The sequence below is a fragment of the Triplophysa dalaica genome, chromosome 15 (genome assembly GCF_015846415.1).
Source record: "Triplophysa dalaica isolate WHDGS20190420 chromosome 15, ASM1584641v1, whole genome shotgun sequence".
Taxonomy (NCBI): domain Eukaryota; kingdom Metazoa; phylum Chordata; class Actinopteri; order Cypriniformes; family Nemacheilidae; genus Triplophysa; species Triplophysa dalaica.
In genome coordinates this window covers 2,316,195-2,331,299 of record NC_079556.1, presented here as the reverse complement: position 1 = coordinate 2,331,299, position 15,105 = coordinate 2,316,195, and the positions used below count along the sequence as shown (strand labels likewise).

At 35.6% G+C, this 15,105-nt stretch overlaps 3 protein-coding genes across 3 annotated transcripts; 1 reads left to right on the top strand and 2 right to left on the bottom strand.

Annotated features, from left to right (window-relative positions):
- Window positions 1-337: 337 nt before the first annotated feature.
- On the top strand, window positions 338-3,523 carry brms1la (BRMS1 like transcriptional repressor a). The gene is made up of 10 exons (XM_056767823.1): window positions 338-798; window positions 946-1,036; window positions 1,131-1,258; window positions 1,377-1,456; window positions 1,574-1,670; window positions 1,764-1,853; window positions 1,933-1,997; window positions 2,075-2,114; window positions 2,314-2,443; window positions 2,547-3,523. The coding sequence occupies exons 1-10, from the start codon at window positions 663-665 to the stop codon at window positions 2,662-2,664; spliced, it is 975 nt and encodes a 324-aa protein (XP_056623801.1). The 5' UTR covers window positions 338-662; the 3' UTR covers window positions 2,665-3,523.
- An 829-nt stretch (window positions 3,524-4,352) lies between these two features.
- On the bottom strand, window positions 4,353-8,077 carry lrrc57 (leucine rich repeat containing 57). Its single transcript, XM_056767975.1, has 6 exons — window positions 7,852-8,077; window positions 6,917-7,057; window positions 6,699-6,834; window positions 6,133-6,401; window positions 5,842-6,027; window positions 4,353-5,423 (listed from the first exon to the last, which is right to left on the bottom strand). The coding sequence occupies exons 2-6, from the start codon at window positions 6,998-7,000 to the stop codon at window positions 5,382-5,384; spliced, it is 717 nt and encodes a 238-aa protein (XP_056623953.1). The 5' UTR covers window positions 7,001-7,057; window positions 7,852-8,077; the 3' UTR covers window positions 4,353-5,381.
- A 1,900-nt stretch (window positions 8,078-9,977) lies between these two features.
- il17a/f2 (interleukin 17a/f2) lies at window positions 9,978-10,952 on the bottom strand. The gene is made up of 3 exons (XM_056768510.1): window positions 10,916-10,952; window positions 10,510-10,676; window positions 9,978-10,203 (listed from the first exon to the last, which is right to left on the bottom strand). The coding sequence occupies exons 1-3, from the start codon at window positions 10,946-10,948 to the stop codon at window positions 9,978-9,980; spliced, it is 426 nt and encodes a 141-aa protein (XP_056624488.1). The 5' UTR covers window positions 10,949-10,952.
- Between the last annotated feature and the right edge of the window lie 4,153 nt (window positions 10,953-15,105).

Below are 15,105 nucleotides of genomic sequence, written 5' to 3'. Positions count from 1 at the left end.
CTACAAAACCTAAGGAAAATACGGAAAACATAAATATAGAAAAATGTATTTAATTAATAAAAAATAAGCTGTGTTTGTGGGAGACGGTCTAAAAGTGTCTGATATTACAAATAATTTATAGAATAAAATATAAAAACTAATACCAAGGTTATAACTATTTTAAATGACATCATTTCGTCCTATCGTCGATAGATTTATTCAGCCTATTTTAAAGCCATGAGTACAGAACCCACGACGAATGGGAAATGTAGTTTATTTGTCTGGTAAGACTAGCAATGCCGGATGGAGCGTTTTTCACAAAAAAACTACAAACCCCAGAGTTCTACAGTAGCGCATATTCCGCGCCAGAGCCTCTGCGTTTCACAGTGGAGCTTGTTTTGGCTAATGTAGTTAAACGTAGATTTTTTGCGACAAAATATCAGATAGAGGGACTTAATAAAATCAGCGATCCGTTAAGTTGTATTATTAGATCCAGGATGAACTACAAATAATGCTATTCCGCAGGATTTAAGCGTTTGTTAGCATGGTGCATGTTGACTTCTGTTTTGTTTTTAGCATTTTAACAGTGACGTTAAGCTAACAAACACGTTTGGCATATCTTGAATCGTCAGCAGTACTTTCAAAGAAAACGGTCTGTAGATTTATTCGGTTATCTGTGTATAATGCCAGTGCACGCTAGAGAGAAGAAAGACAGCAACCATGAAGACATGGAGGTGGATTTCGCAGAGCAAGATGGGAGCAGTTCAGAAGATGAGGAAACCGAAACCTCGTCTGTCTCTGAGGATGGAGAAAGTTCAGGTAAACATCAGCAATCTGCAACAACTATGGAGTAATTCAGCTATTTTTGTACTCATTATAGTATGTGTAATGTTGCATAAAGTCAGCTGACACGTCAAATACTGCCTTTGATTCATTCATTTTTTTAACAAATATCTTTCAATTCAGAAATGGACGATGAAGACTGTGAAAGGAGAAGAATAGAATGCCTTGACGAAATGAACAATCTTGAAAAACAGTTCACTGACCTCAAAGACCAGTACGTATACTTATCTTTTGTTCCTATTTATTACACATAAGCGATGTTATATACATGAATATGCATTTTCAAACATGTGCATCTGTTTAATCAGGTTATACAAAGAGCGCCTGAATCAAGTGGATGCCAAACTCCAGGAAGTGATGTCAGGAAAAGCCCCAGAGTACCTGGAGCCTCTTGCCACACTTCAGGAGAATATGCAAATTAGAACTAAAGTTGCAGGTCAGTGTGATGTACTGACCAAACGTGCAGTAAACGTGTTTATTTAAGCGTGTGTTTCTGCAAATACATACAGGGGACATATTTCTAAACACATCATTTGTCAAACTTATACTTGCAGGCATCTACAGAGAGCTGTGCTTGGATTCAGTGAAGAATAAATATTCCTGTGAAACACAAGCAGCCTTCCAGCATTGGGAGGTCAGTATTTTAAGATGTATTAAAACCATTTTGAAGTTTAAATTCCCAAATGTCTGCCAGTTACAAGACGATGCTTTATAAAGTACCCTCTTAATCGCTTCGCATCGTCTCTTTCAGAGCGAGAAACTGCTATTATTCGATACAGTTCAGAGTGAATTGGAAGAGAAGATCAGACGTTTGGAAGAAGACCGTCATAGCATAGATATTACCTCAGGTGCTGTAATGCTTAATATAGCTAATCCAGTTTTAGCTCTCCCACTTCTACTTTGGTGTTATTTATGCTGTCTTTGTAATCTTTCATCCACAGAGATCTGGAATGATGAGTTACAGTCGAGAAAAAACAAGAAGAAAGATCCATTCAGTCCAGACAAAAAGAAAAAGCCTGTCGCTGTGTCAGATATCCTTTACCGCACCTTGCTGAATAATCCTAAAATGTTGATTTGCTTAAATAACAGTATGTTTCTTAACACGGACACGCCCATATATTGTTTATATGCTGCAAGATTTGGATATACTGGAGGATTGGACCACTATCAGAAAGGTTGTTGCTATTTTAGTTCTGTGCAAAGAATAAATGGCTTTGTTATTTAAATGATGTATAATTTCAATGTCTTGTAGGCCATGGCAACATTAGGACCCCTCAGAGCTAAAACCGATGGTAAGATCATATTTATACAATAGGGCATTGCATGAATTAGATTTCTCTAATATAAAAATGACTTTAGATTTACCATCAAATAAACATGAAGCATCACATGTAATGAAATTGCTTCATCAAAATTTTTTGATTGCTTCATTGTGTCACATGTCCATAAATGGTTATAATCGTAACAATAGAATTTTGCATTTCGATGTAGTCGCATCCTCAAAGAGTGACAAACATCAACACAGCGCACGCTCTGAAGATGGACGCCTGTTTTACGACGGCGATTGGTTCGGCCGCGGTCAGGCTATTTGTATTGACAAGAAAGACGAGTACCCCACAAGGTGAGAGATTTGAGTAACCAGCTCTAAAATACACTCAAGTCCGTATTGATCTCTCTGCAGAAGTTTGTGAGTTATTTTTCTCCACTGTCTCTCTTTCACACAGTGCTGTAATAACTACAATCAATCAGGATGAGGTGTGGTTCAAACGGGTCGATGGGAGCAAGTCAAAACTCTACATCTCACAGCTCCAGAAAGGCAAATACACCATAAAGCATGCCTGATCCATGCGAGACCTGATAGTTTTCAGTGTGGCAGTCGGGAATGTTTGACAGTGTCATTTATTGTACAGTTGATCACGTTAAAATACTTTTTTGGTGTTTAAAAATGAATAAGATGATGTATTGACTGTTTGCGAAGACAACAGAGTGGATGTTCTTGTTCTTGAACTTTGTTCAATGCAGTGCCATTTGTACAATTATTACTACTATACACAAGGTCAAAAATGTAATATAATTATGGGCTTAGTTTCTACCCTGACATGTGGTGCTTTTGTATTTTGATATTAGGGTTCATTTTCATTCATGGAAGTTAATATCATTTAATGAAATTTCAGTTAAATGAACATGAATGGAGTTTGCTGTTGTATTGTGTTATACCATGTCTGCCCACCAATTTTTACCAGTTTTTTTTTTACATATTTCTGTTTTGATACATAAATTACAGTTTGAAAACTTACCTGTCTTTGGTGACAGTTAAATGAATCGGTCTTGTTTGTGCAGCATCTTAAAATAAAATTACAGAGGTGCCAGCCATTTTAGGAGTGAGTAAACAAGATGTTGCCACAGTATTCAAAAGTCTCACGTCTAATGTTTTCTGTGTTTGAAGAAGAGATGCTCTTGCTGCTCTATTTACAGTTTAAACAAGCCAAAATTGTGCTTAATACTTTATGTAATTCACACATTTCTGTTCTGGTTCACTGTTGTTAATAGAGTTACAGTGCCACCATCTGAATTTTTGGTGTACTTGTGTTTTACATCTTTTTTTCTGGTTTGTCTATATGTTTGATAAATCTGTGCTGAATGTGTTTTTTCTTATGAAATGATGTTGAACAAACTTCCAAATATAACATGTTGATTTACAGAGCATTGATTTATTTATGTATCACTGAGCTCTAAAATGATGTCATTAAGTTGCAGTACTTTTTATAATGTTATTTAAAACATTAAGGCCCTAGTCAATTTAGGCTATTTAAAGTCGGCATGAAAGTGTTTGTTCCATGTCGTGACGTATAAGAGTCAAACGATTTCAGAAATGAGGAAAAATACGGCGGGACTTGATTTAATTCCAAGGGGAAGAAGAGGTAAACGGTTTAGATTAAAGATCAGGAGTGGAAATTAATAAAAAAAAAATGATGTGCACGGATAAATAATTTATAATAAATACGTCACCGCTGTGTTAAACAATTAGAATGATAATTTTTATTAAAATGCCTTAGAATAAAAACATAACTTATGTAAATCTTGAGACAAAACAATAGCACAAACATATTTTAAAATATGTCATGGCAAGTTATTTTCGGTTAAGACATCAAAATTAATTTAGTCTGGGACTAGTTTTAAGCCTTTTCTGTGAAACTGGCACTAAAATAACTTGGTTAAGTCAAACAAAAATGATCACTTTTTAACAGACTGAGTACTGTTCTATAAACTTGGCCTTCTTATGCCATGTTTAGTATGTATTAAGTCTTTCACTCAAATATTTGCCATTTAGGCCTAAAGCATCAGTAGAGGACAACATACTCAAGAGATGATCATAAAACAGAAGAAATAGAATTACAACATGAAGCGAACCATTTGACATTAAGATGTGTCTTGGTTGTTTTGATATGTAAACCAAAAACAACTATGAGTGAGCAGTTAAATATATACTGTATAATTGTTTAGGAAATTCAAGTACAATTTTGATGACATTTAGATGACAATTCTAGTACAAAGTAAGCTTTATTTTGCAGGTAAATGTTGTAGCACAAAGCAGTAATATAGGTGTTCAGTACATTGAGAAGCAAAAAAAATGTTTATTTTAAACACTAGTTTATTTTATAAATTGCAGGATGGTGTGATTCAGATGCTTTTCGGTAAATGTTACTGATGCTGACTTTACATCTTATAGAAAAACAATCGTCAGATGTTTGAAATATAAATTGCATAGATTGACTGCAAGAATCACAAGGTTCACGAAAGACAACAGGTGACATTCAAATGTGTAAGCAGTAGATAAACATGGTAGACAGCCACGTCAAGAAATAGTTAGATTTTGCAGAACTATACATAATGATTTTAATTGTGTGATTCATATAAATATATATAATCACATTGACTGCATTCAAGTAGGCATTCATTTTAGAGTAAAAGCAAATGATTTGTAACGGAAATTTTGCTGCAATACTGTTACACCACACATTATCTCCCAGCAGTCTTGAGCAAATAACTTCTCATGGATGTTCTTATAAAAAGAAAATTACAGAAACATTAGTGTGCAAATAAATAAAAAGCCATATATTCACTGGCCAAAACGGCGGCTAACTCTAAAGCATTAAAAAGGTAATTAAATGCTAGGCAATAGAACATAGTTTGAAGAGTACAGTACATACAATATGGTATACTGAAGGACAGACCTTCTATAAATAGACCTGGCATTAGTGTGTTTGAATATGCAATAAACCAGTGTCCAGTGTAAATATATTCAGGACATTGAGTCAGCGCTGCATTTGTGTTCATAACATCTTTGCAAAAGAAAGTGTAATGCACAGTCCATAGAATAATTCATAACAATACAGATGCTCTCTGTAGTGTAATGTTAATAAGCAGCAGGTCTGGGGTCTCCGAGTTGTCGTTCTAGCAATCCAGACTATAGTTTCCATTACTCTCCTGCTGAACCGTCTGGTGAAGCCGGTGCCAGCGCAGAAGGCAGCCTGGCACTAGATGAATACTCCTGCACTTCACGCAAATTTCTTCTTGGTTGCAGTGAAGCGTTCCATGTACTAAGGAAAAACACATGACTGTGTAAGGCAAATGTGGGAAATCCAAATTTGTGTTTCTGAAAATTCCCTCTTCTAGAATCTTTTTACAGCTTTGTAAAGGCTTTGTTTCACAAATAAATACTTAAACCAGTTTTGTTTTGCATTCAAACTTGAACATCTAAATTGTGAATCTTGGAAATAAATGAAGCGTGATGCATGAGAGGCAGAACTAGGCCATGACTATACTTGTATGGCAGATCCCTTTGGAGTGCCTGTGAAAAACTGTTAATTTATGTTAATATTCTATTCCAAAAAAGGGGTGAAATGATAAAAGCATACGATGAAAGATTTTTTAGCAAACCATTTCTTTAAGTATGATTTCAGCCTAATTTTCAAAACTGGCACAAATGCATGTTATTATATTTTGAACATTTCCTACCTTATCATATCCTTCCAGGTCACGCAACATTTTAACTTCAAACAAGTTGCCTTCCACAGAGAGCAGAGACACCTGGGAGTCTGTTAGGATAGAAGGAGGGATAGAGGAAAGTTCCAGACAGTTCTCCTCCAGACGCAAGACCTTCAGTCTGGGAGCACGAGACACCACTGGAGACAGGCTCGAAATCTGAACAATGATACAACACAAAGTTCAATACCCCTTGGTTGTACATCTTGTTAATTTACATCTGATCAAAACATGATCAGTGTGACATGGTAATGGTAAACTCACCTGGTTCTGATTGAGGTTGATTTCAATGGCCTGCAGTTCGGCCACTTCTGCTGGAACAGCCTGGATTTTGTTTTTGGACAGGTCCAAGACATCAAGCTGACGAAGGGAGCCGAGTCCACTGGGAAACTCTTTAAAGTGATTCCCTGACAGGCTAAGGGTCCGCAGGGCCTTCAGCTGACCCACACCTGCAGAAAGCTGCTTCAACTGGTTTCCATTTAAAATGAGAGTTTCCAGCTTCTTGAGTTTTCCGATTTCATTTGGAATAATGGCTGTGCAGGTGAAATAAACGTATATCAAAACTTATTTAATATTCAGCTACTTAGAGGCTGGGATGTTATTCATTTTACATGTAAATAGGTCCGACAATCACAACACAGGTCATTTACAGACACAAGATATGGTTAAGGATTAGAGAGAGTGAAAACCAACAAAAACCCCACCACAGCTTAATATATAATAAATATTAAATACTACAGATGTGTTAAACAATAAAAATTATTACAAACTAAACATCAGTTCATCTATATGACAGTAAACACTGAACTACAGTATTTGTTAACACTTACACAGCTTATTGCTGCTGATGGTGAGACTCTTAAGATGCTGGAAGCCTCCTATGAAGTCAGGAAGGACCTCGATTTTGTTGCCGGACAGATCGACTGTGCGCAGGTTTCCAGTGAGCTTTTGTAGTTCCTCTGGAAACTGTATAAACAAAATAATACAACCTGTCAATTATCCACGAGAAAGCTCAGACTAAGTGCATCTGGGTGGTGAATATGATTACCTCCGTCAAACCCTTTCCAGTCAGCTGAAAGACTCCAGTCTTCTGAGAGGTTTCTAAATGAGCTTTGAGAGCGTTGTTCCCCATTTACAGGATATAACTGCAGCAAATGCTGTTCTGTTGAATGCAATATCAGGAAATACACTGGAAGAAATATAAAGAGGTTTCCTATAGTCAAACCACAGCATTGAAGGAATCTATAGAGCTGCTTAAATGACACTTTTTGCAAAGTCGTCCTCAATTAGATATAACCAACAATACCTCGTTCTATGCCTTTAAATAATAATAATAATAGTTAACATTTTTGTTACAAAGCTAATGGTTATTTGAGTTAAAAAAAATGTATTGCCTGTAAATCACTTTGAATAAAAGCATATATCAAACTCATAAATGTAATTTTGGACCATTACATGATTTTTTTTAAGTTACTTCTGACCATCACAGTTGAAAAGTTGAAGTATTTATATAATTATATTAAACAAATGTGCCATGGTTCCTGCTGTGCATTAATGGTAATAGTAATAGTAAGACCACAGTAAGCATGGACAAAACCATATTTGCTTAAAGGTTACCTTAAAACCTCTGTATATTAGAAACAACATAAACATAAGTGATAATAAATTAATGTCACGTAAATGTATTAAAACCGACAATAATTGTCAATTGTAGAATATTTTATTGTAAATAAATCCCCTAGTCGATCATTTAGTACAAGTTGACAACATCCATTGCCGTTGTAAAAGCACGGTAAGCATGATGATTATAATAAACCTACATAATCTCTGAGATAAACAAACAAATGTATGGATTGAACAGTCATGAATAAACAATCTGTTAAACTATCAGCGAGCTGTCATAAATATAAACATGTTGCAGCATGCATAGTGAGTAACTAATGTTATATCTTTAAAGTATCATTTAAATAAAATAATACATACCATAGCCAGCTAGCTCGAACGGCTAGCTATCAATCCACAGTTTATAAACAATCTGAGGGAATTACCAATTTAAAAGAGACCGTTGGGTAACGCTTAAAACTTCGTCAAGCGCTCAAAACGCATCTAATAAGGAAGTGTAATAGTTGTGGATAAAAGCAAGAAGTCCTTTATAACGGGGATCTAAAGAACTTTGTTCATGTCTTATTCAAAAACACAGTCGAATGAGGCTGTGGATGTCATTTCTCTATACACCATTAGGTGGCAGTAATAGGTCAATGTAGCTTCCGTTTTATTGTTTGCGTTTCGCCAGTCGCCACCTAGTGGCGTGGATGTAAATACGCTCTGACTTCACACAAACACCTTGCAAAATCTCCATTATAAAAATGTGAAGAACATAAATATATCTAATATATTTATTATTTTTGGATGATAGTTGGAAAGTGGTAATTGGTCATTGGTGACAATGGTAATTGCACTGGTTTTAATGAAAACTATAATGGTCTATGTGGGTTACTGGTAATGCGTTGGGTTCTATGGTTCGATGTTATCTGGTGAATCGGAACCGAAAGAACCAATGGAAAGTGGAATAAGGCGCAATATACACCACATTGTCTAATGGGTTTAATGGCAAACAGCTGATGATGCATTTTCTATGCATAGTGCAGCTATAATTTTTGATGAAAGTGAAAATAGTTTTTACTGCCAAGTTATACGGGTTGTTGTGGCAACAATAACTGTAGTGGTTGTTGTAGTTTTGCAGACAATTGGCTTGGTTACTTTTCTAAGAGCTGTTAGACCACATCCTATAGGTGGTAAAACGCCACTCACTCAAAACTGAACATTCTTTCATCCTTTTCTGTTTCAAACCTCAATTTCTTTCCTGTAGCTCAGTGGTAAGAGCATTGCATTAACAACGCAAGGTTGTGGGTTCGATCCAAGGGGACTGCAAAAACCTATGTAAAATGGGTTAAAGCAATGTAAGTCGCTATTGGATAAAAGTGTCTGCCTAAATGTAAATGTAAATTTCTATGTTCTGTTAAACATAAATATTTGATAGAATGTTCATTTTCAGTTATGTGACATCATTCACTATCATATAAGGAGGAAAATATAGTTTTTTATTCTCTTGAAGACAAAGTGAGATATTTTGAAGAATTAAGGGACACAGACAGTTCTGGGGCACCTTTGACTACCATTTCATTTTTTCCTGATGTCGGAAGTCAATGATGTCACAGAATTGAAAATTGCTAACATTCTTCCAAACATCATTCTCTGTGTTCATCAGAACAAAGTAATTTAAAAAGGTATGAAATGACACGAGGTTAAACGAATGATGACAGAATTATCACTTTAATGCTACTTTTAAAGGAATAGTTCACTTTCAAAATGTACATTCTTGCCACTGACAAAAAAACATAGGAACCAATAGAAACCATCACTTATGGTTATATGGCATTACAATCCAACAGCCTTTTCTATTACATCAATTTTTTTTTTTTTACTTTACCGCTGCTAAAAAAACATAGAAAGTTATAATGGTTTTTAAGGGATTTGTGCTATGGATATGTGATGGATTCTATTCATGGGGTGTTATCTGACAGATTAAACCTATTGCAAAATTGTCTAAAACGCAGGGCAAAATGGACTATTGTAATGTTTTAAAGGAAAACTGGTTCCTAATGGAATTTTATTTTTATGTTTCTATTTTGTTTCAGATTTTTTTCAGCAAGGATGCAAATTAAAGACAAGTGAAAGAAAATACACTAAAGAACACTTTATTGTCACAGACAGTAAACGTTTTCTTGCGAAAACAAGTTGGAATTTTCAATTATTTGTACGTTGTACATTATTATTGGTCAATTAGTATCTGTTTTTATTGAAACACGGCACGTTTACTCAATTCTGCAAATAAAATCCAATAATCCTAAAGGCAAACACATGTGTTGGTTACATAAGTGAGGAGAAATCATTCAAACTGGACTTGTGATCAGCTATATTTAAATACTCAAAACTCAACTATGGGAAAAAAACATCGATTAATGGGAAAATGCCAAAAACAAAGCCGTCTCAATGTTGTTGCATCAAATAAATAAATTCAATCAAACATTGACAAACACAGAGTTATTTTAGGATGTTTTAGCCTGAACGCATGTGCAGCCCACTACAACGCTCTCAAAAGTGGCTCTGAAACACTTCCTGTCTTGCGTATCCTGTTTCAACACAAGCATGTCTTGATATATGGGCATTGAGTTAAGTCTCTCATCCACTTCACTGTCAGGATAGCTGCAGTACTCTGTATTGCACTGGGCTTCAAAGATGACATGTGGTATCCTGTGTGAAGAAATCTTCGGTCTGAAAGCAGAGAAAACAAATCCCATCAACCAAAACACACTTTAAATGATGTTTCACACTGATGTCACATGACCTTAAACCTACTGTCATTTGATTTCACAACCTGGCCATGACAGGTGTTAAAGCTGGCTTACAAAACCATGACAATTAATAGACTTAAATCAATATTGTACATAAAAAGAGACCTACATTAATCTTCAGCTCCTACAAGCTCTAAATCTTTGATCATTTTGTCCTACTTATTTGACTTGATACAATCTGATTCGGTAAAGTGATTTAGTATTAGTAAGAGACTTGGCAACTCACATCCAGGTCCACGGTGATAGTGATCGATCGTGTATGTTGCCATTCCCATCCGCGTTTTCTGCCTGAGGCATAACAGAGTCGCTGGAAATTGTGAAAGCGGTGTCACATATTCGTTTCTGTCCTTGTTTGGCAGATGCAAGGCTCACCAGCACACAGCCCAGCAAAACCTGCGAAAAAGAACATTATCTGTTAAATTGATCGTTTGTGATCGTATCGACCCATTTTTGAGAGGATCAAACCGTTACAAAAAGGTTGACTTCCAAATTGAGGCCTTTGTTCACACCAATCATTTAAATGTATTCTTGTTTGAATATTAAAGTTTAATCTGAGTTAACATGTACAAGACAAATAATCCCAGACAATAACTAACTAAATTCAATATCTATTCTCATTTTTGTTCTTTTACCATGTATTTAGCGTCGAAGGAGCTCTGAACCATCTTAAATGCCATCTTGTCCCTTTCAATGTGAAGATGCTTCTCTTTTACCTCTTCTATTTATGTTGTGCCTGTTCGTGATTGTATAGAGATAATCGAGCCTCTCTCTGACCTGGATTTCATCATCAGATCAAATTGATAGGTGATGGGTGCTTTGTTCAATTTCCAGTAATCCGACCCGCGGATCAAAGATCAGTTTAATTTTGCAAGATTTGCAGGTTCATTTTATCGAATTTCAATTGAAAAAAATGATGAGTTGTGGAAATGAGGCATTTGGGGTAAGTTATGATTTCGGATAACGTTCATTATTATTCAGTCGGGCGGTGTCTGGTTTGATCAGCTGGAAATCAGGTTGTGAACGGGTTTTGAGTAATGAAGGTTTTGTGTGTGTTAATCTAAGTCATGGAACCATGTTGCTTATTATTTCAATCAGAAGCATCTTGAAACGCTTCATGGTTTCCGTGTCAATGCCAATTAAACATGCTAAAGGTTTAGCTGCCACGGAGTAAACTTCAGATGCTGACCTATTCCTAACCATTACCAATTAACATCCATTTCAATTAACTTTAACTTAGTCTCAGTTTTTATTCTCATAAAAGTGTTTAGGAGAATTGAAAATTGAAACAAATGAGACAATAAAGTACATCAAACTTTATGTACGTTATGTACGTGAAAGTACATTAAGATTACAATGAATGTAGATTAGATGAATCTGAATTGGAAATGAAATCCTCAATAATGGTTTTATAAAGGTTTTTGAAGACTATGAGCTCCGTTTGTGACATTGTTGAGATCTCTTCTGAAACCCTAATGTAGACATTTGTGAAAATCCTGGCACTTTTTCTCAGGAGAAACATCTGAGATGTAGGAGCCTTAATGTGATGTCATTTTATTCACCCTCCATAGTCATTTCAAACCTCTATGACTTACCAACGTTTTTCAAAATATCTTCTTTTGTGTTCTATAGAAAGAATGTCATACAGGTTTGAAATGAAAACAGGTTGAGTAAATGATTACAGAATTTTTGGGTGAACTATCCCTTCCAGCAAAAGTTTCCATTTGCTTTCTGTTTAATCTCATGGACGTCAAGGAGATATCAAACATCTGAGATCTCATCTTTTCCTTTCTTATGGGAAATTTAGCTTACGATAATGATTTTAAATGGCTTTGAACATACCTATTTACAAGCACGCGATGTTGGTTTGTCCCCACAAGACCTTAACCACAAGTAACGGTCTTATAAGTCAGCAAGACCACCTTGGTCAACCAGCGTCACCAAAAAGGCCATGCTTGTGAATCACATGATACATTTCTAAACACTAAGGGGTGGATTCCCGGACAGGGATTAGTTTAAACCAGGACAAGGCCTGAATTAAATTAGGACATTTAAGTCGTTTTTACAAACATGCCTTGCGAAAAACATTACTTTTGTGCATTTTGAGACAAAACAATGGCACTGTTGTTTTTTAAAAGAGATCCTATGACACGGCTAAAACTATTATTATCATTTGTATCAAAAACGCTGTATTTTCCACATACAGTGCATGTTTGTCTCACCTCTTTGCTCCGCCTCTCTGAAAGGCGTAGATGTTTTACAAAGTTCATCGCTCTGAAATGCGAGGTGTGTTATGATTGGCCAGTTAACCAGAGCTTAGTGATTGGTAAAATACTGCAAGCGTGTGATGGAAATATAACGCCTCTTACCATATTTGGAATATCAGGTTCCAAAGCAATTGTACCGACAGGTACGCCCAGCTTACTTGCATATACATTGGGCCATGTTATTCAAGTCATACCACAATTTCCTTTTTGCCATTTTACGTGTCTAATACATGCATGGGCAGCTTATACCACACCAAATACACAGAAAAACAAGTTTTCGCGCCATATGACCCCTTTAAGATATGTATCTGCTAACTGTTTTCAGTTTAGACAGCTCTTACATTAATGTAAGTCTAGGAATAGTCTTAAGCCTTTTCCAGGAAACCGCCCTATGTCTGTTCTGGTTCAGCAGTTAGACCAGTTAAACCAGCAAATTAGCCTGGAGTAGGTCTTTAATGCTGATTTAAGATGGCCTTTTCATTAGGAACAGATATGAAAGACATGTGCTTGGAATTGCATTTACTGTGTAGCCCATTTAAACTGGAACACATTTAATTGAGCATGGGAAAATAATGATAAATAGGCAGTAATTAAAAAATTAAAATGCACAAAATGTTCTTTACAATGATGCCACAGAACAACCATTTTTGGTTCCCCAACGAATCATTCAGTAAAAGGTTTTTTAACCAGTATAGGAAAGCAACGCAAAGAACCTTTTGTGCAACAGAAATTTGAATGAATTTTAAAGGTTCACTCTTAAAGGTGCTACAAATGATTCTTCACAGAAATGCCACGTAAGAACAAGAATGGTTCATTTATAAGAACTTTTTTAAAGTTACATCACCAGAACAATGATAAAATCCACAACTCTACATCCTTGTATACCCCTACAGGTAAGAAGAAAAATCAAAAAGAGGTTGCGTGAGTTAGCAAAAAAGCCATGCACTCCTTTGAAAACATGAAAGTTGATTATCTGAAGTGGTGTCAACCATATCCTAACCCTCTACCATCTCAAGATTCTCAAGGTAAATTCCACTGTCCAAAATACAAAGCAGCAATGCAATGCGTTTTAACATTATGCTTATAGACATTGTGGTATGCTGGTGTACTGTAGAATGGAGGCTTATCCCAGCATCAGAATGAGAAGCGCTCTTCATAGATCTCTCTCACTGATAGTGTTTGTGCAGGAAGGTCAACAGTATCACGAGTGAGAACCGGCCTATTTTCACCACCCACGTATAACTGTTTCAAACACATAGAAATCAGCTCCTTTTTTGGTCAATATTCTAAAATAGATCATTTTCTTTTGAAATGACCTATATTTTAATAATTTTTTAGAAATAAGAATGATCTCATTTGCAATAATTTACCAATACAAAAACAGACAAACGCAAGTCCAAGTCCTGTGTAAACACTCACCGGTAAAATATTATTTCACAACATTTAAACATCCACAAACACCAAATCATAAAGTAATTATAATAATCTTTGCAAAAGTGTCAGATGAAGTTAGATAAGAGCGTGTGCCTTCCATTAATGGACAGGCATGTATTGGCCATTCTGTGGCTTAACCCCGAATTATGTCACTTTTATGATGTTCTTTGATGTGGCGGGTCCCAATGCGGGAATCCTCTAGGTAGGTTTTTTTACTCACTTTCAAACTGACTAATGACAAACAGTTTCGCAGTCAGCAGCGGAAGCTACTTAGCATCTCGCTGACCTCATTTCTCCTCCTTTTGATCAAAGGAAAAAGAAATCAACAGACACTTTATAGTATAGTATTAGACGTTTCCCCACAATAAATGTTTACTTGCGGTTTTCAAACATACTCAGTGAAATCAAGAAGCAAATCATGGGGATAATAATAGTTTTGCAAATCTCCTTTAAAAAATAAGCATAAAGTATAAATTGACTTTAAACCTGTTGCTGTTTGCTATTCAGGTCTATGGACTTTAGTAATAAAACATTCTGAGAACAAATTCTTTCATAAGTTCTAAAATCAAACACACACACAAATCCTAAAAAGAAAGTTTCCTATGTGGAAATGATTAAAGCAATAAAAGTGACATTCAAAATGATAAAAGGAAAATAGCATCAATGATAACTGCATTCATGATGTGCATTTAGTTGTTTAAAAAAACAATGTTAATCTCACAGATATGAAAAGTCATGCTAAGAAACCAATTACATTGAATGTACACTGAGACATTTTTAATATTTCAAAGATTCTCCAATTTTGTGGTTTAATTTGGGTCACTACGAAACTTCCCGTTCCTGAATGTTCGGTTCTTTTCGTGAGTATGAAAAGCTGCAGTTAGACGATTCCTGGACCCTTTGAAAGTCCCACATGTAGGTCACTGCCATGCGTCACATTTACCAAGAGTGTTTAACTATTCTTCTTGTTTTATGGCCTAAGAACAATATCATAAAATGATTAAAAGGACATGTTTGAAAGGCACAAACCTCTTTTCTACTTTTAATAAAAGTGATTGGTGACCCCAGCTGTCTTCAGGCTCCTTTCACTTTTATTATTTGAACAAAATGCATCTTTGACAAAT